We start from the raw sequence: 24222 nt of genomic DNA, 5'->3' as shown, positions 1-24222 counted from the left end.
ACATTACGTCCATTCCTCCCAGGATCTCCCTGCAGACTCCCCAACAGAGAGGCTGCTGTTGTCAGGAACCGGCTTTTATCTTTTGCTGATCGGCGGCAAAACAAAGAGTGTGTGTGTGTGTGTGTGTGTGTGTGTGTGTCTGTGTGTGTGTGTGTGTGTGTGTGTGTGTGTGTGATAGAGTTCAGTGAGTGAAATCAGTCCATCCCTGCCAGTCAGGCCCCCTCTGCTGCCGATCTCTAACTTGGTTAGCTGCCTCTAATTTGGCCCCCGGAGGGCCCTAATGTGGCCCCCTTGGGGGCTTCTGAAAGGGGCCTGGCAGCTTCTACCTCCACACACACACACACACACACACACACACACACACACACACACACACACACACACACACACACACACACACAGACCGCCGCCCCTCCCATCAGCTTCTGTTTCCAATAATCCTGGTGCATTTTCAGACATGGACAGGATGATGCAGGTAAATAGGCCCGTACACACACACACACACACACACACACACACACACACACACACACACACACACACACACACACACACACACACACACATGCAGATCTACCAGATGGGAAATCGTCCACCAGGATGGCAACATGGCCGACACAGATGCTCAGAGGCAACGGCAACACAACCAAATGCACACACGTGTCCCCCCGTCACGTTTCCGCTGACAGCAACAAAGTCACGGCAACGGCTTCCATTTGGCCGCCGCCGCCGCGCTGCGCCATACGGATAGCGGTTATGGAGGCTCATTAAAAACATGTAGTGGGAGATGGATTAGTTAAAGCCTGCTGTTGTGGTGGAGGTGGGCGAGCGGCGTTCGCATTTCTATGCGTCGGCGTGGGACTGGGAGACGTTCTCTTCTCGCTGGCACGCGTCGGTACACGGCAGTCACGACGCGCGGTTGTTAAAACGGGGAGCAAATACGTGAATCTGACGGGAGTCAGAGATGAAACGGGAGAGAGGCAGCAGGAACAAGTGTGAGAGTGAGAAGAGAAAAAAGGGAGGGTGAAAACAGCGGCGGGAGAGAAGAAAAACATGCTCGGGGTCAGTGAACCTCGGGCGGAGGGAGACAGACAGCAGCCCGGCTGCTGCTCGGCCCGGCGGGAGCAACATGAAATAACAGCAGCGGCCATTTTCCAACACGTCTCCACGTGGGAACACGCACACACACACACACACACACACACACACACACACACAGGCAGAGAGCTAATGGACTGTTATTAAAGACATGCATCACACCGCTGCACCCAGCGACCACACACAAAGGGATAATGATCTCCCCGCTCCGCTCTAACAGCTGATGTATCATTCCGAGGGAAAGTGGCTCTGGCCGAGAGCTTTGACATCAGCTCTCTCTACACCCGTGACATTTCTCATTTCTCCCTCAAAAGGCTGCGAGCGGGCTTTTGTCACGGCGTAAAGGTCTTCGCCGCCGCTTGATTGACAGGTGTCATCGCCCCGCGCCGAGGTACAATGCAGCGGCGGGAGGATCAGGAGCTGACCTTTAGCCCCTCGTCCCCCGCCCAAAGTTTCTCTCTCTTGAGCAACTTTTTTTTCCACCTTATCTGATTGGTGTGCTACGGAGGAGCTGATCTGATGACATTTAGCTGCGTGCGTTACAGTTTGTTGCGTCTGTAAACGCTCAGGTTCAGGCTCTCGGCCATAAGAGATCATTTAACCTCTCATGCCAACTTAAAGATGCATGAATCTTATTATCACATGAGCAGAATTCAATAAATACTACATCGTGGGAATAACAACCAAAGCATCAGAAAAAAAGTTTGACCTTTTGTTCATCTTCTTTTCTTTTTTTTTTCCATGAAACTTCATTTATTTTGCCTCAAGCTGTGAGATGATCTCCTAACACCAATCTGACCCTTGACCCCAGGTTATTTGAGTATATTTTAACATGCTTTCATTATCCTTCTGTCTGGAACGCTCCTGTCTCTTTAAGAGCCCAGTCTGCTCTGATTGGCTGGCATGAAAAACACACCTTTGCAAAGGTGATTTTTGCAACCAAGAGGCGCCCCTTGATGGGCGTCGGCTTCACTTTTTCCGACCGAGTTTGCCCGATTTAAATATAAAGGTTGAAACATTAAAATCTTCCCAAACCACTCGTCTGGCCGATAAATCAGAGCTTCGGGCGGAGCTCCGGAGCCGTTGGGATTTATCGCCGCCGCTGTGAAGTTGACGATACTTCATTACAGCCTGAGATCCATTCCACTGTAATGCCTTTTCAGAGGGGGGATCTATAAAATGATAAATGTTGCATAATGACCGCACGGCTCTCCGTAGTCGTCCCGCCACTTGGGAGGCGAGTTTCAAACTGCCGGCTACACAATACGAGAGGTGAGTTATGCCTCCGCGTGACCCGCAGGCTCCTCGCTCTGAGACGACAGGAAACAAATGATCCCGGCGCATTAGCATACCATATGGGGGGACGCTTTTAACCAAAGTGCTCCGGCCGTGCCGTTTGAACGTGGGTGGGCCCCCGCCGGGAATCAAACACCAACGGCGCCAGCGCGACCTCGGCCAACGTTGTTTACGTCCACGCTAGGGGCATTTTCTGGAGAAAAGGACATAAATGGCGTGTTGGCGTGAATGAGGGGGTGAGTACCGTGGAAACCTGTCTTCCTTACATGGATGTGCATGAGTACGACGGCTCCCCGTCTCACTCTCTCCTCACTCGGATCCTTCTGGGTTATGCTGCAATTCAAACCGTGTGTTTAATAAACAATTTGTCAGTGATGTATCGAACGCCGGCTCTAATTTGATTGTCTGTGAAATGTGTTTGGAGGTGCCTGCTCCCTCTCCCTCTCTCCCTATCTCTCTCGACCCATGATATTCCAGCCCTTTCTTCGTGTGCCGGGGACGAGGACGGCTCGGCGATCCTCAAGGGTTTGCAATTACATCTAAACGGCATAATCGGACGTGATGGATGGCGATTGCCTCCTCACAACGTCTAGACCTGAGCTCCACCGCCACAACGAGGTTATAGGAGGAGTGGGAAATGATGGAAGATTTAATAGTTTGGTTCTGCTTTGCTGTGACTTGGAGTCCACCCTCTGGTGACCTCGACAACAATTTCATCGCAGACGAATCAGCTGGTTTTCTGGGTAATATGGGTTGAATAACTTAATTCGGCCTCTAGAAGGGAAATTGAATGTCTTGTTTTGTACTTGAATCTTACCTCCAGACAGGAAACAGTGCAAAAGGATTAACTTTGTGTTGCAGACGTATAAAATCATTCGGCCACTAAAAGCTCGAGAAGAAAAAAAGGCCGTCTAAAATGATCTGTGAGGATATATTTTCGGTCAACAGGTGGCACTGTGGGACCAAAAGTTCCCAGCAGCTCGGAGACGAACCGGCCACAAATGAGGTGTTCTGCTCCTCGAAGCTCTTCCTGATCCCTGCTCAGTGCTCCTCAGCACAGAGCCGGAGAGACGCAGCGACGCGGTTCAATTCCCGGCCTGCAGAAGAAACGCCTCCAAGTCGGCAGACGGATGGACACGGCGTCTGAGGTAAGACGTGACACAGACAGAAGAATTTGGGAGATTTTTTCGCCAGTTGCATCCTTCGACTCGCCAGGAAAGTCACTCGTCTTGTGGTGAATAAAATGGGAGGGCGTCGTTTTTACCTCCTAATTACCCAGAAGGCCCCTGTGACGCGCAGACATCTTCCTCACAGCGGCGACGACGAATGAGGTCGGCCGTGAGCTGTCGCCACGCGCGCCGTCACCGCCGACAGGAAGCGGCGCCTCCTCGCTTCCTGTCAAGCGGGGCTTTGATTGTGCTTGTTCGCCGTGGCACTGTGACATCACCAAGCTGGTGATCCCATGAGAGCTTCATTACCCACAATCCCAGAGGCTGACTATGATGCTGTCATCACGGCACTATTTGCCTCTCTCGCACAGATGTTCAGTCAGGACAACAAACACACACACTTCCTGTCCTCGGTTGTCATTGCTGATGCGTAACATGGAGAAAAGATGGAGGCCCGTCACCAACCACCTCACGCTCCTTTTGATCCACCTCTCTTCTCCCGGACACGACTCGCCCGGTGGGGACGGCAGCTGATCTCAACAAAGCGATTTCGGCTGCCGTCTGCACAAAAACCCTATTTCACACATACTCATATCCCTCTATTCATCTTAAAGGTGCCTTCAGCATTAAGGAGGAGCGGCATCCATTAAAATGCAAACACCCACGCCAATATGATCGTTGGAAACACGGCAGGAACAAACGACTTGGCGCCGCCGGCGGGGAAATCATTCTTACCCTAATGTCTGACAGAGAAGAAAAGTAGTTCCTCCCCCCACCTCCACTCGCCCGGTGCCACTCGGAGAGATATTTACTTTGTGAGGAGCTTGACATTTCGCCGCACGCTCTAATAACATCCTGAAATATGAATAAGAGTGCAGAGAGAGAGAGGAGCCCCGCAGAGGTTTTGTTAGCAGGTATTGATTGATATCGAGGGGGAGGGAGGGAGGAAGGAGCGGCGGCGGCGGCCGTGGGGAGCCCCTCTTTACTGATCATCTGTTAACCTTGTCAGGAGATCTCAAACCGGCCGGCGGCGTCCTCGGTGGTCATCAGAGCGGCTGTGATTTCCTTATCAAAGGCAGAATCCGGCAGAAAGCGTAATTCACATGTTGGTCGGAGGATGTGAGACGGCTGGATCGATGGTTGGGTGCTCTTTGAAAAGATGGCTGCCACTTTAAAGGTTGATTCTCACTCATTACAGCAATAACACTTCTTTGATATTTAAAAACACTTGTTATTAGTTTACATGCTTTAATGCCCCAAAACATCTATATTTTGCTGATGTCTCTCTGAATATTCTGATATTCTGATAATATTTGCTGCAGCCCGTAAACGCTGGATGATCGCTGCGATGGAGGGGAACCTCGGGGGAATTCAAAATGAGCGCACACATTATGGCACTTTATTTACAAAAAAAACCTCCCGGAGGCCGAGACGACGCATACATTAATAGATTTGATTCTAACGACGCGCAGTTTTGTTGCTAATTCCTCCTGCCATGATTCTAAAGAGCACCTTAAGGTGATTAGGAGGGATTGTTTTAATGGGAGATAAACGGCTTCACTGCAGGCCGCGGCCGAATCAATACTTCACTACAGTTTGTTGAAATGGCCACCATTGATTGTGCAGCATCAGTCATTATAATTCAATTTTAAACGACTGTAAGGAAGGGACGGTTCTTATATCTGCCCTACTGGGTGGATCCGTGGGACGTCCCGTGGAAGGAAGGTCACACACTCAGCCGATGACCTTCCACCTTCATCACCTTCCTTAATCCCGCTCTTATCTTTAAGGTAAATAAATGTCCCCGACCTTTTTTTCCTTTCTCTGCTTCGTTCATGTCCAAACTTTCAGAGTTCTTCTCTCCCCGGGCGTGAGAGTTAGGGAGGAGGATATATCAGATATCAGGAAAGCCGCTGACTCAGTCCTCGGCACCGACAGCATGCTGATCCGGGATCAGCCCGAGGGGGGGCGGCTGGTCCCGCATGGTAAATGCGTATTGCGTGTTCGTTCCTGTTGTTACATCGTCACCTGGGATGACCTCACGCTGACGTCAATCTTATCTGATTGTGACAAAAAGACGTCTGAAACATGCCCCGTTGTTATTCTACTTACCTACATTTGAAGCTTTGCAACTCACTTATATCATGACGTTACCTGTCCGTGTGTGTGTGTGTGTGTGTGTGTGTGTGTGTGTGTGTGTGTGTGCAGGATGAGTGTTTCTCTCTGATTTACAGGCGTGTGTTTAATGGAGCCGATGAGGCGATGATCGCTCATCCAATCCTTTCTCGCCTTTAACCCTTTCTGCCTGGTGCCTGATACCAGACATCTTTTACACACACACACACACACACACACACACACACACACACACACACACACACACACACTTGACATCTATGTGATGCAAGAAAATGCTCACACATATACCCCAAAATCCACCCTCCACACACACACACACACAAATCCTGCTTTATAGGGGATAATCCAATGACAGCCAATTTGCTGGAGGGATATACTTTTTCTTTATTCCATCCTTTATTTATCCATCGCTTCTGCTTTTACAAGGCAATTTGTTCGCCGGCCAGCTGGAGGAGGAAAGTATTAACCCAGACTTCCATTACCATGCCTCCCTCCTCACCCGTCCCCACTGCTCCCCCCCTCCCGCCTGCTCATCCTTTTAAGATTAAGCTGTGCCCCCCCACCACCACCACCACCACCACCACCACCAAAAAAAGGGGGTCCAGTGTAATCATGAAAGTGTCACATTTGAGCTGAGAGAAGAGGGAGCGGTGGCTTCGGGGTCACTCTCAAAATTCTCTTCTCTTCACTTTCACTTTTTCCTCCCCCGTCCACCCACCCACACTCTCCCCCCTCCCCTATTTATTCCATCTGGATCACTCCTCTCTGCTCTTGTTACTCCTCATCTGTCTCTTGATTTTGTCCCCTCGTTCTTTCTACCTTCTCTTCCAATTCCTCTCCCGCCTCGTTATGCCTCCACCTCTCTCTACCTCTCTCTACCTCTCTCTCTCTCTCTCTCTACCTCTCTCTACCTCTCTCTCTCTCTCTGACAGTGGTTCAATAAGCAGTGCCACCAGAGCGGTCTTGCTCAGTCAGTGGCCAATTACCCAGTCACACTGCCGGTCCTCCGGGATGGACGGGATTAGCAGGATCGGTCGTCTGACCGGAGACACACACACACACACACACACACACACACCTGTCATTTAGACACGGACAGACAACCTGTGGGTTGTTTTTTTGTTGTCTGAAAAAAAAAAAAAAAAAAGAAGCTCCACCATCTTTCCCTCCAACAGGCAATTTGACGGGTCAGTGAAGAGAGGCAGGAGGAAATGTATGCTGGATCAAATGAATAAAAGCCCGGTGCAAGCTCCACTGGTGCAGCTGGTCAGTGTGCAGTGGGGACCAGTAGAGCAACGCTGAGGGATCAGACCTCACCGGGAGCAGGGTTGGTTTTTTTTTTCTTACTTCGGGGATCAGACAGCTCCGTGCAAACTTGATGGCCACGGCAATGAGGAGAGCAGCGACAGGATGTCACTCCGTTCTGCTTCTCTCAGCCTCATTTCACTGCTCTCCAGCCCTTTAGATAACATGCAACAAAAAGACCTTCAGAGATTGAAGTGTTCATCCAGACTTTTCCCTCGCTGACATATGAAGGCTTGACATGCTTTTATTTTGAAAGATCCATGCAGTCTAGTGGTTGATTGGCTTGTAGTCGTTATGTGTGGCAGGAGCTGCAGCCTTTCATTGAAGTGCTTTATTAACAGGATGCACATTTTTTTATCTGATGAATGGCAACCAGGAGATTCATCCACGGAAACGCTGTCCCTCGATCTTTATCTTTGAATAAAAGTGGAGTTGATGCTATAGCATAACTGTGGAGCATGAGCCCATTCTTCATCACAGATACAATCGGCTTCCTGTCTGCGGTTTCGGGGCCGCAGCTTCGGCCAAAACACAACATTACTGTAACGTCCCAGCCCACACAGAAGCACCTGGGGGTCCGAGGGTGTGGCGTTCAGGGTCATGTGTGGACACTGCAGACTTTTCCCGTCTTGGCAAGCCGTGCGGCCCTCGTGGGTTTCACTAACTATGCAGCACACGCTGGAGAGCATATACAAAGACTATTTCCAGTCCGGAGTAAAAGCCTGTTAAGCTGGTCCAGGCCTTGGCGGGACTGTTTGGCATTGGGAACGCGTCCCGGTGGCTTCCCGTCTCCTCCGAGGTCACGCAGAGTCAGATTCTGCCCCGACTCCGTCCTCCGATTACAGCGCTTTGGTTCCGCCGGATCTTTGGCTGCCGGCACGATCGAGGGAGCTAAATGATGACAGCAGCATGAAGGGGCTTATTAGGAAGAGGGGCATTGTGGGACGGGGAGGGAGAAGGACAGGAAAAGGTCTTTTAGCCTTCAGTTTGAAATCCTTTGTCTTTGTGATGTTAGCATGCTGTATTACATGCAGCGAGTTCAGCCTTCAGACTTGTTTTCTCATCACGATTTCGGTCCTTTCAGTTGTTTGGTTGTAAAGAAACATGCATGTAAAGCTGACAGGACGATGAGGGGGAAATGTCATGTTTCTGCCTTTGAACCTCGACTCCAGCTGCTCGCTAATTGTAAGTCTCTGAATCAAAGCCCTCCCAAAATAAAGCAATCAAAATGTCTCAGTCACTCATTCGCCTACAAGCCTTCCAGGCTTTTTTTTTTTCTCTTTCTGTTTCCTCCTCTCTGGCTGTTCGCTGACACGGTGGGAAACCAGGCTGGAAATGATCTGAGGAAGAGCTGGATTCCTTCCCTGGGTTTCAAAAATCCCTCCGTGGGGCCCTTTTGAACTCGTCCCGCGTCCAAGGCCCCGGCTTATCCCGCCACTTCAAAGACGCCGGAGACCGTGCGTTACATGGCGGCGGCGGCGGTGACCACCGACGGGCCGCCCGCACGAGGAATGTCCTCTAATCGCAGCCCTGCAGAGAGAGGCTTACAGAATAAGGCCTGGCGTTTTCCCTCGCTGCTTGGAGGGAAAATCCTCGCTGGGCTTGCAGCAGGTAAGTGGCACCCTGTCTTCCGTCGCCTCCCGAAGGAGCACTTCACTTTCTCTTCCTCCGCTGCGTGCGAACTTGCAGTGTTTTTTCGAATCCAACAGATTAAAAAAGTGAATCGCAGCCCGTCTCAGGTTCTGCACAATAGCTGGAGGATGCTAAGCAGACAGGAAAATGGGATCAATATTAGCTCCTTCTGCTATTATGGGATTTGAAGTGTACTTTCACTGAAGCCCTCACTTTTAAATGGCTCTGTCACCGAGGGAAAAAAGGCACAACAGACGTATCTGACGGCCTCTCATCTATAATCAGTTTATTGCTCACAAGCAGCGAATGGGAGCCAAACAGCCTGAAAATTACTATCATTCCCTACCTCTCCTCCAGAAAAGCTCTTTTTGATATTGACTGAATCAAAGAGGCGTCTCTGGGTAATTAAGTAAATTATGGCTCGGGCGGAATTGTAGACTTGGTTGAGAAACTGCGTCGTATGGATTCCGCTCTAATTACAAAGGAGGGCTGGACAGAAATAGCTCTCCCTTTTCATCCTCGACCTCGGTGGAGTCCCGATGAAGCAGCTGTAAGCCCGGACTTAACCTCCGCCATCGACCCGCGAACCGAGAGGGAGAGACCAGAGTTTATTTCCGTGCTCCGGTCCATCCATATTTATGCTACTTCCTCGGCTTGGGATTTAGCGAGATGAGGAAGAAGACGATACAAGACGGCGTATTGTTGAGTTAATGGGGATGCGTGAGCCTGGGATGAGAGGGGATTGATCGTCTCAGGGTAACGTGTGGCCTTGACTTCAGGAGAAGAGGCCGGGCTGGACTTAAGACTTGAGGAAGCCCCCCTAGAAGCAGCTTTCCTCCCCCATTCTGTCAAAAGAGATGATATCCAGCATCTATTCACATTTAAATCAATCTACTTGGTGACTCATCACCTCCTCTAGTCTCTCATGTGGAAATAAGACCCTTTTATAAAGTTAAGCAGGTTTGTTCACTACAGAAACTCCCTACACACACACACACTGGCTCAAAGTTTCATGATGAGATTTTTGCAAAAACCAAATCAAAAAATCATCTCGAGATGCCGAACAATCCCGTTTATTAATTGATTCAACGTGTTCATTTGGAGTCACTTCAGCTCCATCATAAGCAGGGTGCCAGTCGCCATAACAACGGTTCCCTCAAATCAAAGCGAGCCATGGAGCTGCTGCTGCTGGGTGGCGTCTCAAAAAGCGCGTCCATTTGTATCACGGGCAATCACGGCCCATTCACACTCTCTCCCCCAGAAAGTCATCCAGCCTGGACGCTGAAAGGAACGCAGCGTGAGGTCTACTTTCTCCTCCGCCCACCTCCTCTTCATCATTGATCCCCCTCCTCAACCCCCCGCGACAGAATCAGGTCCAGGCTGGTCAAGTGAATAACAACCTCCGTCTCGCAATCATGCACTGCAATCCGGGCTGCTCCGTTATGACGGGAGAGGCACCTTCATCGCCGAAGATTCAAATTGAGGGCAGTTAGGTTGGAAGGAGCTCCACGCTGCGTTCGTCGAAGGTTTCCAGGAGCGATTCCTCCGTCTCCCATCAGGAACCTCCAGCATGAGGATCTGCTCGGGAACAAAGCCGGGCTTTCCTCCGACCCAGTTCTGCATGCAAATCAAAGCCGGATCAATCAGGGACTGTCTGATGAACTAATTACGTGGTAATTGTTCTGGTCTAGACCACTGATCCGTCGCATGAGAGCCTCCCTTTGTGTCTTTCCAGCGCTGATTGTGAATGATAATTGGGTTTTTTGATTGACAGAGGGGACAATTTTGATCTCTCTTTTCTTCTTCCCCCCCCCCCACCCCCCCCGCACACAAGACCCTCTATTCATCCGCCATCCAACGCCACGGACAAATCCAGCTCGCCGGTCCGACTATAAGCTGCTCTGGAAACCTTTAAACAGGTTACTGAGGGTTAAGTGATGAGACGGGACCGCCAGGCATTTGCAATTAGTGCATTTGCATAACTTAATTGAGTGTTTGGTGGATGGGTCTCCACATGCGGGGGGGGGGGGGAATAGTTGCACATAGGTGGACGTTTTATTTGTCTTTCTCTCTCTCCCCTGCTGACTTAACCTCACTGTGTTCTTCTCGGCACCAGCCCCGTCATAATTACCCAGAATCCCTTCGGTTTGACCGGGGTCACGGAAACCGCGACGTGTCCCCTTTGAAGCCGGGTCAACCAAAACAAATGTCTGACCCCGCTGGAGAGGTAATGATACCCCATAATGAGGTGGTGTTATTACAGTAAAGCCCCTCTCAACTTTTCCCCCCTCTGACCTTTGACCTCTGGGGCCACGACCAATCCGACGGCCCCTCCCGCTTGTAATAAAATCCAGGTTGTTTGCTCACCGTGGCCTTTGTTGAGAGTGCAAAGAACAAGCAAGTTTAAAGGGCTAGTTCACCCAAATTCATTGCCATTCACTGACTAGACTATATACACCATAAACAACAACAACATAAGGGAAACTATCCACACAGATAATCCTGCTTATGCAGAAGGTGTCGGCTGAGAGTAGAAATCTTGGTCCAATCACCACAGAATGAGCACAGAAGAGAAGTTCACGAGGCGACAGGATGTCAGTCAGATGTTCAAGGTGCCATTTTTGAGCCATTAAACCATGTAGATGTGTAGCCTCTCTTTCATTTCCTCTCCAAGCACTTAACTCCCCCCCCTCACTTCACCTTTCCACAACCATCGCCTCTTGCCTTCTTTGCCTTTGTTGCAGATGTAGCCCCATAATTGTCCAAAGCGACGTTTAGCAGTCTCGCTCGCTGTGATTAGGGCGAAAAAACGAGGTTATGCTGCAGTTGCCATGGTTTCAAGGCGGGAGGATGACTAAAAAAGATCTCCCGCGAAGCCACAGACTGGCGCGGTGTAATGAACTTAAATTAAAGCAACTTTTTGTCTCAATGTAGATTTTAATTACCCGGCGACTGTCTCCGAACAGAAGGAGCGAGGGAGAGGAACAAGGGAGGGGGGGGGGGGGGGGGATAACGGGTGGAAAAACAGGGTTTATGTGCCAGAGTGCTAATTTGATCCATTAAGCCATGTGTGTGTGCGTGTGAGAGAGTGTGTGATGTGCTACCTGTCTGGTGAGTATAAAGTCTCACCCATCAAGGAGCATCGTGCATAGGGCGAGAGTCGGGTCTCGTTAAAGCTTAGCTGAGAAATATCTAATTAGTGTAATTAGGCGTGTGCAACAGTCGAAGACGGACGGCACGTCCTTTATGACAAGAAAACTGAGGAAACATCGCAAAGAGTGTGAAAATATGTGCCGACTCGTTTGCAGATCCGCATCCCGCCTCCGGCTGTGATTTCCCCCTCCGTAACCTGCTCTCTGATCCTCTATGCTGCTGGTGACATAATAGCTCATTCCTGGTTTCCTGCCAATGGAGCTGCCACAAAAGTAGATGATTAACACAGAAGCTCACTCATCCGCTTGCATAACGGCACTCGAGTCCGCCTCTGGCGCTGCGACGACATGCTTTCCCAGGAGTGTCAAAAGAGGAAGGATGTCTTCAAATGAACGCAGGCGAGAAAAAATGTCAACCGCTCTTATTTTGGAGGGATTGCTGCACGGTAGAACAGCACGTCCTGGTTTAACAACATTCCAAAGACTCCATAGAAAACAAACAAAAACAGCTAAATATGACCTATGATGCACGTTTTGTTAGTTTTATTTATAGTTTTATTTATATAAGATATTCTTTTCCTAAGTTTGAGTGAGGATCCCAGAATTGAAAAGTGGAAAATCAAAAACATGCGTACAGATATAGATATCCGACACATAGCAGCTGAAAAGCATGTTAAAAAAGCGTGACGCCTTCATGGTCATATCCAGTGTTAAACGCGGTGTACAGCGGTGTGCAGCGGGGCGCAGCGGGCGACTTAAACACTCAGGCGAGCCGAGCTTGACCCCATGCTGAGCCCTGAGTTCTGCCAGCTGGGGTTAACACTTAAAGCTGGCTGTTTTTGTGGGTCACTTGTTGGCTATGGAAGAGATCACTTACAGCAGGCTGACAGGGAGGACAGAAGTGGGGCTACTGGAGCCGGCAGAGCCGTATACTTCCATATTCACCATCCGTTCCTCTTTCATGCACACTTCTCCTTACCTGTACCTTTAAAAAAAAAAAAGGAAGTGCCAGCAGTGCTTGACAATAATCCCCCTAAACCGCCAAAGTGGAAAACACCAACAACATGCACCTCTCTGCATCCGTACACCATGGCTCCCGATGATGGCTGTTTTTTTTTATTTGGATAACTGTGATTAGACTTCGGCAACACTCGTTATTCACAGGCGAGCGCCTTTTTTTTGGCCAATTCAATTGGAGCTTTTCAGCAGGCGCACACAAAAGAAATGCAATTTTGCCCCGTGAATATTATACCTCAGGTCTGAAATTAAATCCTCACGCGGACTGAAAGTCATATTTTGTGACTGCGATCCCTTTCTCCCCCCTCCCCGACTTCTACACACACACACAGGTTTTCGTGCTACTTATTCGGGGGCCTGTAATTGTAGGCAGCGCAGCAGGAAGTGAAGCAAGTCCCAGTTATTGACAAGCTTCAGTCTCACACTGAGCTGAAACACAGGGGTGCTGGCACCGCCGCTGAGAACATGTCAATTTTGCTCTTTGGAAAAGGGGCAGTGCTCGGAGACTGAAAGCAAATCAACGCGGCGATCGACCCAGACAACCCAACCCTGTAAATTGCACTCAGGGAGCTGAACAAAACAACAAAAACCATCACTGGGATTTTATTGACGGCCAACAGTTTGGCGAGCACGCCTTACTTCCAGACGAGGGTGAGATTGCAAAGACTCAGAAAAAAAAAGAAAAAGAAAAAAGAGGCTTGTTAGACCTCAGCGTGCAACTTTATAACTTCTCTTTAAGCTCAATAGATGGCTGTAAACCTTTTAAAATCCTGAGGAACAAAGTCCTGCTTTTATGTCATATGTGAAGATGATGTAGGGCAGAGAGCACTGCTATTGATAAGAGGAAGTGATGTCATAGACTGTCATCATAAACAGAGAGGCTTCTGATTTTTTTGGGGTAAAAACAGAAAGAAGAACCTTTATTTAGAGTTATGAATATTGTTCTAACGGTCGCTTATCTTTTAAAATGTTTGCATATTGTTTTCTACTGGACTTCAATAATATAATAATAAACTTTATTTTCAAATCACCCTTTTTATCATCTTTCCATGCTTGTGTTGTTTCTTTCTTTCCTATTTGGTTATATGTCACGCCGCCGCCTCACATCTTGGAAAATAACGTGTTCAAATAAGGAAAGATATAATGAGGAAGAAATGCATTATGGTCACTGGCAGGATGTTTATTTGTGCACGAGATGCGATGAGATGGGAAAGTTGTCAAGCTAATTGTCATCTGGAGCCACTTCTCATGATTTCTGGGTAATGAAGTCCTCCAAAACCACCAAACGCGTGCTAACACCGTGGATGAAGACAGATAGAGAAGAACAAACACCACGCAGCTTTATTTCTTATTTCCCCGGCTCAACGGGATTTCATCATGTTGTATATATATAAAGGCAATTTCACAACACATAACATTGGTTATAGTGGGGGGGATTAGAAGCAGTTAGGCTAATATTATTCTCAACTTTTCCTTCTGTGTGTCTGATGAAGTAATATGGTGGCATTTAGGAAATAATTTAATACGGCAATATAAAAAATGCATTTATAATGTTCCTTATACACAGACAAAAGTGAGAGAATACTGTGATAATAAATCAAATGAGAGGTAGGGTCATTTTCTCATAGACTTCCATGCAGTCTTTTTGCAACTAGAGGAGTCGCCCCCTGATGGTCAGTGGGAATAATGCAAGCATAAGGCACTTCAGCATCTTCAGAACGGGGTGAATGAGGCTTATAGCAGCTGTTGTGCTGGATTTTCACTCTGTTAAAAATATAAGGGCTCTACACACAGGAAATAAAGACATTCATAAAGAAAAAAAAACGTTTATCAGACATCTAGATTAAATATAACAGTTGCTTCATCATAATGTTTTAAATTAAAAATAAACTTTTTAATAAACTTGAATTAAAACATGTTTTATTGTGTCTTTTGGCATCAACCATGTTGAAGCTTGGACACATTAGAAACCTGGGGATGAGGACACCCATGGGTGAAGCGCTCCAGAGGCGCCCGCTGCCGTTTCCTGGATTACCAGCGTCACCGTGATTTTCTTCCGGGTTCCTCGCGCAGTTTGTTTTGTTTGGGAGTTTCGGCGCACGGATCAAACGTGACGGAAAGTCTCCTTTCTATCGACTTGTGTCATGTTTTCCCACGTAAACACGCGTGTTTAACTCGGTAAAAGGCGGAATAGTGACTCCGTCGTGATTTCCAGCCCGACTCGAGACACCTGTTGCTCCACTTTCGACGGACAGGTGCCTCTTTTTCCTGGTCCCGAAACCCGGAGCGGCGCCGACAGACGGACGTCTTTTTTTTTTCTCCCAGGAAACCCGGTGGAAGTCGCCGCCACTATGAAAGTTACGGTAACTTTCGGGGACACCGCGGTGGTGGTCCCCTGCAAAGCTGCCTGGACCGTGCGGGACCTGGTCGAGCAAGCTACGCGGAGGTACCGCAGGATCCTGGACCAGGTAAACCCGCCTAAAAACCGCCTCTTTGATCCGCTTTCACGTCATTGTGCCACACAGAAACCGTCCCGTTCCACTTATATTCGTCATGTTTAATTAACTCCCATACTGTGGTCTGTGTCACGTGACCAATTGTCACTATAATGATGCATTCTTGCTAAAAAAATTGGACTCAACCATAACAAATATGTCAATGCATCTCCTGTGAAATGTAAACAAATTAATTGTTCTGGTCATTTTTAGCCGAAACCTCCTTTATATTGAAAGATTTATCCAACTTTTATTTTGGCGGTGCACTCTGCAGTGAATACCGGTCCTGTAATGACAGTTATGACATTATTACTCTCATTAGTATCATTTATAAACACAAGTGGTTAATTAATCAGTTAACTGTACAGTTACATTCTTCTGTAAGCTCCTGTGAACGTCATATGATGACCAACTTGCCCAGAATGCATTGCAGCCGTAGGGCACTTTGAATCGAGGGGTGTGACTGTCAATACTCTGGTTCGCTTCCACACGTGACCTTCACTCGTAGCTGTTCTGGTGGGAGTTGAAAGGCACTCTGGGAAATGTAGGAGCAGCCCGTCCCCCCCCCCCCTCCGATGCTGCAATCACTCGAACATTAATCATCCTGCCGAACTGACCTTTTATTAATCAGCCTCCGTGTATGTGCGTGCTGTCCCGGTGTGATACGGCGCCAATGTGAGCCTCGTCTCCGTGATGATGAGAGTGGCGGTGGCGGCAGCGGCTGTCCACCTGTACAATAGCTTCCTGTTGAAGCCGCCGTATCTCAGCGGGCAGGTGGAAGTTTGCCGTTTTAATGTCCTCAATGTGGCCGCGGTCGGGGATGTGAGCCGCGGACAGGAGGCTTTGTCCCGTGAGTGATTGGGGATTAGGATTGGTGACAGGTCTGGGGTGTTATCGGTTGGCTGGTCCCCCCCTCAGCCCGCCCACGCACCCTCCCCCTTGGCGAGATGCGAGAGGCCTCGGGAAGAAGGGATGGAAGGATCGATTGCTTCCATACACAAACCCCTAGAAAGCAACACACACACACAAGGAAGCTCATCTTCCTTGCCGTCCCCTGAGCTGTCACAGCGCCTCGGCCGAGCCCATCCGGCCCAGCGGCCCTTCATCCAGACCCGCTGGCGTGCAAAACCTCAAGTGGGCTAAAAGTGAGTGCGAGCGATTAGTATGCACCGAGGCTCTCCACCGCTCCTCGCCAGGCAAGTCAATTGGGAGCTGTTGCTAGACGCTGACTCAGCAGTCTGCTTGCCATCTCTTAATCGAGGCGGAGCGTCACGAGGACGAGCGCAGCTTCGTCAGAGAGCAGCGGATGGATGTGACCGGCTGCTCGCTGCCAGCAGAATCCACTCAGCGGCCACATTAGATGCACATTTCTCCACCCGGGGCCTCGCCGCTGACAGCAGGGCCGCCGCCAGAAACCTCCGGGTTTAATCACGCAGGGTGTGTGTGTTGGTTTACAGCCTCGCATCCTTAATTAGCAGGTTGATCTCAGCTGTGAGTCTGTATGTACATCTGCAGGAGAGACGGCGGTTACGGCTCGTTATACAGCGTGGATGTGTTATAGTTTCCAATCGCTGTAAGATTTCTCTTATCACGTTTGTTATTTAATATGTGGGGAAAAGTGCAGGAATTGGTTGCCGGTTTTTTAAAACGTGTTTTCCGGCGGCCCCCGACGGGCCTCCAGCCCGGGGCATGTAGACTGCGAGCGTTGTGAGTTCTCAGGGGAAACGGCGAGGGCGCCGCGGCCGCGTCTCGCCATCTGATGCTCCGTCCGTCTGTGCAGGTTCAGTTCAGATTACAGCCCCTATATCAACTCTGACAGCGGCCACAACAAGCTGAGAGCACTTTGCCCTCCTTCTCATGTGTGTGTGTGTGTGGGAGGGCGAGGTGTGTGTGTGTGTGCGTCAGAACTCGACAATGCAAAAGGCATATTTGTAACTGTCACAACCGGCGGGCGCAAATAGTCTGCATTCATCAAAGCGTCTGGAGTATTACCTGATTAACTGGAGGAGAATACTCTGCATGCCAGACAGAGACGGAAAGTATTAAAAGTAATCCCTCCACAAGATAATTCTAAATCATTTATGTTATGTGTTTGGCCCTCGATGAGGGTCGAAGGTCAAGTTGTCTCCATTGTCCAACTGTAAAAGCATCCTTCCGAGGATTGAAACGTGCATCAAGTCGCTTTAATGGCGTAATTTGCTCCCCCGTCACGGTAATCCTCCAACGGTTGTTACTTCAAGAGAGTTTTCCTCCCCCTCCGTTCCTCCCTAGATTACTTTCACACATTCATCCCTTTTCATCCCTAAGTAGGAAGAGAGCGTTCTCAGCGGCCTCGGCGAGTTTCGTCTAATTAACACTTCACCTCGGATGTGAATGAACCCTTCCCGATGACGCATTTCACAAAGGTGTGTGTCCTAATGTGGATCACTGTCTCTACCAAAGAATCACACACACACATGCATTTGTTCCCACAAACAGTGTGAGAGGCAGAAGAATGCCGGCGGTGGTTCCGGTCGGACCAGTTTTTCTGGTGCTCTGCCTCCATTCACGATGATCAACAGTCGCCTCCTTGGGAAGAATCGAGGAACTGAACCTGAGATTCCCCGAGAACTGTCACATGAAATGAAAACAGAACCACGATGAAGCTCTCTAATCTCCGATGGGCTCCTCTGAAGTAAGGGAGGGTTCTCCCGGGATGCCCATTTGTTTTTAAAGAGAAAAGGCCCATTCAAGGCATTCACACTCCTTTTTTTTTGTGGCCCCGTAATTCACATTGGGGTTCAGCGGAGCGCGGAGGGTCTCGGTGATACAGCTGAAGCTGCTCGCTGGGTTCTCAGCCAAACTCATTCCAGCCTCGGCGGCTTATTGCCGATACGGCTGGTACTTTAGCCGGTAATGTAGTCGTGTGTTGCTGGGGACAGATTGCTTATTGGTATGGGCGGCTCCTAATGGGCTATTTTCTACTGCACGTTGTTAAAAAAGATAAAGGCTTGTCAGAGATTTCTTAGTCCAGACATTGCTTTAATAGAAATTGTGTGTGTGTGTGTGTATGGGGGGAGTATTTATCAACCCGGGCTATTTGACCCATTCAGGAGATTTGACTTACTGTTTATATTTTATGCAATTTATCTCTAAATTGCCCATGAATTCTCTCCCTGAGCTCCCAGCAGCCTCGCCACAGCAGCCTCGCATTAAAAAAGGGGGAAGATGCTGCTGTTGCTGTTACTTCTCTGTTGATTTCTGTCAACCGGCGCCGCAGATCACAGATTGCAGCTCGCCGTTGTTCTCTTTGACAACGGACGGAGCGGGCTCGGGGTACTTCCTGCTTCCGAAGGGGTCTTCACCCTGACGTGTGGCCTGGAATGTGCCCGGACTGGAAAAGTTCCTCATGTAGAGTGTAATGTAGGTCATGTTACTGTACCTGCCAAGCTGCAGGGAAGGAGTGGGGAGCTGCATATATGTTTGGTTATTATGTTGACTGGCTGTCAGTGTGTCACATTTGTTGTAAATATGGTGGGGTGCGATGGCAGTGGAGCTATTTTTAACCACGTATTCAAACATTCGGTCTGTAAAACACGTGTGTGGAGGATTATGTTTCTGGGAAATATTACTGTTTTGTATATTTGTGTGTTTTTATGAACCGCAAGCTGTTGAATTTAATTGCACAATTAAGTTGAATGACGATGAACGTGTGTCCAGCAGGAGGAGAGCGAGGTGAAGACCCAGCACCTGATGTACATGGAGGGAGGCATCCTGGACATGGACGACCTGCTGCATGATCTGGTGGAAGACCGAGACAGGGTGAGTCCTCGTCCTCGCCATGTGATGCGTCGTACGTTCCTCTCCAGAAAGCGTGAGTAGGAGCGGCGTCGTGTGATTTAGCTGTCATGTTCGTTTTGAAAGGACTTTTAAAGCAAATCAAGGGAGGGGTTCTCCGAATCAGCAGTGATGTAACTTCACACGCTCACGTCGGGAGTTTGAGGTTCGCCGCTTTTTTCGCTCGCGCTCAAAGACGGTGGCCCGATTTCTATAAAGAGACAATTTTATTCCCTCTTGCTAATTTCCCCCATAATGCATTCCTAAGATGTGCTAATGAACCGCCCGGAATCCATATTCATAAGCTGCGGGCCCCGACGCCAGATGAATTATCAACACTGAGTCAGCAAGACGGCCAAATGAGACGAAAATGGAATATTCAGCCGACCCTGTCCCGCGCAATAATGGCAAAATAGTCTTTGTGAAAAAGGGGACGCGGCTAAATAATAGATGTGTAAACTCAGTGGGAATCTTCGTTAAAAAAAAAAAATCTCAGAGAGCCGAAGCCTCATTTTCCAGGGTGATGGGATTATAATTACAAGATCTGCGTCTTATTTGTCAGATTTTTAATGACTCATTTTCTCCAGCGATGACGGAGCGTCACAGATCAAGTCCCGCTCCCGCATTTTCATCAAATTCCCTCGCTAACGACTTACCCCGAGTTCGACTCCCCGTTTCCGTGGCTGCGTTGCGTTTTGTGACCCCCCCACCTGCTTTCATCTCACTTCTCATTTTTATCCTTTTGTTTTTCTTCGCCGCTGATGAAAAGATAGCAGACAGAATAGGACGAGCAGTCATCCCACTTATCTGCGGGCTTCCGAGCTCTCGTAGATTAATGAGCCGAGCCTGGCAAGCCGTGATTAGTCTGACTTCCTTTTGTTTGTCTACGTTTTTATAACCCTCGCCGCCGCCGCCGCCGACAGATTCTATCTTTAGTGCTTCTCTCTCCCTGTTTTTGGTTTGCTGTTATTGTGGCCGACGCTGTTTCCCCATCAATCATCCAGGAGTGGCCCCATTGTGAGGGCCCTTCACCGCACAGCATGGGCCCTGTGTTAGCCGCGGATGCTAATGAGCGATAATGGAAAGCTATTTGTACGCCTAGTGGTTAGCCTAGCCGCGAGTCCAGACCTCTTTATCTGGGCCAGCCCCCGACCATTACTCAACACACACACACACACACGCACACACACACACACACACACACACACACACACACACACACTCCGAACCCCAGGAAGGCGTGTAGCGTAGCGTGTTAGCATTAGCGGCCACGGAAGGAGCGCCACTGGTGGTTGATGAGCAGAGATGAGGGGGCGGCTGTGATTTGATTACAGCTCTGCCCCCCTGCACGTCGTCTCACACACACACACACACACACACACACACACACACACACACACTCGCGCTCCGTTCATTAGCGTCCCGAGACGCCGGCCACCAGCCTCCTCATGAATATTAATATGGATCTGATGAATGCGAGGAAGGTGTGACCACATGGAAGCGGCGAACACTCGCAGGCACAAAAGAGCCGAGTATAAAGAGAGCAGGTCACGGTGCACTCAATTATACTCGCCTCGGCTTTGACCCTTCACTGTGTGTGTGTGTGTGTGTGTGTGTGTGTGTGTGTGTGTGTGTGTGTGTGTGTGCCCTGCAGCTCTCAAGACAGTTGGAGTCATTGACCTGTCAGACACCCCACCACTTTGTTAATGGTTTTGGAGAAGTAGGGAGACATAACAGCTATTTCGATCTCTTTCCTCTTGTCACGCCGCCGTGGTCAAATCACAGTAGTTTAGAGACTATTTAACCCGCTCCGTCCTCCATCATGGACTCCAGTGTGTGTGTGTGTGTGGATATACAGGACGTGATCATTTGTCAGGTATTAATTCTACAAAGTCTGTTGTTTTGCCTTTCCTTCCCCCCTCGCTCCTCCTCCTCCTCCTCCTGCTCTCTTCAGATATTGACAGATGTGCTGCTTTATCTCGACACATTTAACACAACCGGAGCTGTCATTCTTTCCCATTCCTGTTCCTCTGGGATCTCCTTACGTCTCCGCGGTGCACAGGAGCTGTCAGGCAGGCTGTCCTACAGCATCACGCCATTAACATACAAGATATTTATATATATATGTATGGCTGCTGTTTCCTGTGTTCATTGAGACACGAAAGCCCACATAGATGGCGATTAGAAGGCCGTTCCTCGCCGCAGCAGGAATCTGAATGTGAATCCGAGTGTCCTCTCTTGTCACGCCGATCTCCTCCGAATTAAACTCGGGGAGCGTAACGTCCCCTCGTAAGTGGACCGTCACTCCTCATTCCACATGCACATTGCTCCACGCAGACCTTGTTGTCGGGAGGGAAAAGTCAGCCTCCCGTCCCATGCAGCCAAACGAGAAATCTAATTTCATGGGAAATTTAATGACGGGGAGGGGAAAACGAAAAAAAGGTGGAATGATTTCCTCCATCTCACTTTAATTAGCCCTTTTTAATCACCTCCTGTGCAGCCTCTGGTTGCTGTAAATGCTAAGGCTGAAAATGTCACCCCACTTGATCACAAGCTCATCTCCCATCATCCATCTCTTCCGCCTGCACGTCACAGTGCCGGATAGACGAGATGAATCGGGGAAGCATGTTATGGTATTTAAAGTGGGTCTGTGGTCACGAGCATCTTTCACTTCCTTCGCAGAGAAAATGACACCCTTTTGAAGAATGACCTCATTTAGTTGATGTTTCTCAGACTCGGGGGTCATTTGTTGAGAAGAACACGGATAAATGTGAACATACGGCCTCATAATAAGATTTATCCCTTGACAGACGGGAGCATCTCCTGACAGGCCGTAATGAGGCGTTACTTAAAGGGAAAAAAAACGTTTCCGTGAATGGCGATGTGATTGCGTGCTGATGAGCTCGGCGACACCTCGCCCCTTCACCTCCGCTCGCCGCCGCGTTTGATTGTCTGAGTCGTCTGACTCGGCGCCCCGTCTGAATGGCCGGTGATGAGCGGGGGAGCGTGAGGTTCAAACGCGCTGATTAGGAAGACGTCTCGGCGAGGCACGTTCATCCATACAGCACCTTCTGGTAATAAGAAGACGAAAGGAAAGGAAAATAACAACTCAAAAGGTTTAAGGTGGTCTGATTTAGTCATGGATTCTTGCATATAAAATGAATCGGCTATCGTTCATTATGTCCCTTCCGTTTAATTGATTTTATTCTGGGCGAAAAAGAACGTTTATCTATTTATTTCTTGTAAAGGTTGCCGTCGCCGTGGAAGCCTGAGGCTCCAGACATGCAGAGATTTGATTGTCTGAAGGGAAGCTGCATAATGGAAAATAGGTATTTTTAAATGTTTTCCAGCCTCCGCTCCGGTCTTCTCATTACGTGACATCATATTCCTAAATATGCCGTCTAGTATTGACAGTTGCTTTCTATTAAACGGTGCGGCGGCGTCTTGTTTCTGATGTTTGTTGTTTATATTGTTCATATAACCTTCATAGCGCCTGTTGCTTCGTCCTTACCTTGTGTTTATGATGCACTCTCTTGCACGTCAATTACACATTAATATATTCTAATCCCCAGCAAACCTACAGTATATTGAATAAAGGCAGATTATATCTGCCGCCTGCGGATCAGATCGGATCAGACCGGAGCGCTTGAACGTTTCTGCCCGGCGGGATTCGGTCACTTGAGCTGATTTCATCATCATATCTCATCAGCCTCGACCTTGATTCACCCCCTCCCTCCCTCTCAGCATCACGGCGGCTCTTCATCTGATTATATTCAATTAACAATACCCACACACACGCGTTTGATTGTAATTACGATGCAGGGAGTGGAGGAAGGCTTAAGGTGAAAGAAGTTTTCTCATGAAGTCGAGAGCTGGAATTTTAATTCCTTCCCGACGATCCGTCGCTCTACCTTTTCGACTTTGAATGATGGCACCTCTCCAAAGTCATTTGTCAGTTCACCGAAGCAGACCGGGATCCGGTCCGGATAAGGGCCCCCTTTTCTGTTTTGGTTGCGTGGGCGCGTGTGACTTCCAGGTCATCGCACCCCCTCTCGGATCTCGTCCCTTTCGCTGTTGCTCCTCCTGTAAATCACGGCTGACTCCGCGCCGCCATCACGCCACCCCGTCACGCCGCCGTCACACCGCCCATTAGCTGCTAATGGAGTGAGACGGTCGTGCTGTAACCTGACCGCGGTCCGGCGGGGGTCAGAGGTGAGAGGATGCGGCCCTCTGTTTGAAATGATGTGTAATCCAACACGTCCACGTCGGAGCGGCTGTTTGTCGTCAGTATTAGCTTCATCAGCTGGCAGAGCAGCTAATCACATCCAGCTAATGATCCTTTATAGATCCACTTGTTTACAGCAAATCTAGTCTCTGACCTGAACAGCCATCTGTTTCCCTCCATGACTTTGCCCCCAACGAGTGTGCATGTGTGTGAAAGCGTGGGTTGTTTTCCCTCCGCTCGCTCCCCACCGCTAATAACTCAAATCAGCCGAAAGTCACACTCCCCGACACGTGTGTGTGTGTGTGTGTGTGTGTGTGTGTGTGTGTGTGTGTGTGTGTGTGTGTGTGTGTGTGTGTGTGTGTGTGTGTGTGTGTGTGTGTGTGTGTGTGTGTGTGTGTGTGTGTGTGTGTGTAGATAAATGCTCGTAATACCGAATCCAACTCATTTAGGTTAAGTATTTAATGATTTCTGCTGCAATTACAGAGCTGAAACCACATCTGTGTCCACACACACACACTATTGTTGTTATTCATTTTTTTGCCTCTCATCCTCATCAGCCAGCTGATTGGCCTAATGAATGGCGCTCGGCGGACGGTAATGTGTCTTAATAGGCCCCTTGAATGATCGGCCGGTCTGCGTGTGGGAGGGACGTATGGAAGAGGAGCCGTTAAAGGGGGGTTACGCAAGCAAATTAACACTTATGGAGGAAATAAAAAGCAAATGTTTGCTTGTTTCAGGGCTTCGTTAGTGTTCTGTGTCGTCGGTGACATCACTATCACACTAACACATGCATTAGGCGGGCTGCGCCCCGTCATATAAACTGATGGATGGTGCTGTCAGGTGGCGCTTTGTGCTTTTGCAGCGTTCAGACGTGTAAC

The 24222-nt window shown here is 49.1% G+C and overlaps 1 protein-coding gene across 2 annotated transcripts in view; it reads left to right on the top strand.

The window, feature by feature from the left end:
* The first annotated feature begins 14868 nt into the window (after positions 1-14868).
* pard3ba (par-3 family cell polarity regulator beta a) overlaps positions 14869-24222 on the top strand; it is an 88393-nt gene continuing 79039 nt past the window's right edge. Inside the window, exons 1-2 of one of the 2 annotated variants that reach the window (XM_084004802.1) lie at positions 14869-15276; positions 19006-19104. In XM_084004802.1, the coding sequence (XP_083860928.1) occupies positions 15160-15276; positions 19006-19104 (216 nt within the window). In that variant the 5' untranslated portion in view covers positions 14869-15159. Of the gene's footprint in view, positions 15277-19002; positions 19105-24222 lie in introns of both variants that reach the window. The other variant, XM_084004801.1, reaches the window with a different exon arrangement.

This window comes from Eutrigla gurnardus (genome assembly GCF_963514095.1).
Source record: "Eutrigla gurnardus genome assembly, chromosome: 24".
NCBI classification, from domain to species: Eukaryota; Metazoa; Chordata; class Actinopteri; order Perciformes; family Triglidae; genus Eutrigla; species Eutrigla gurnardus.
The sequence above is the reverse complement of the archived record's forward strand: the minus strand, read 5'-3'. Positions and strand labels throughout refer to the sequence as shown.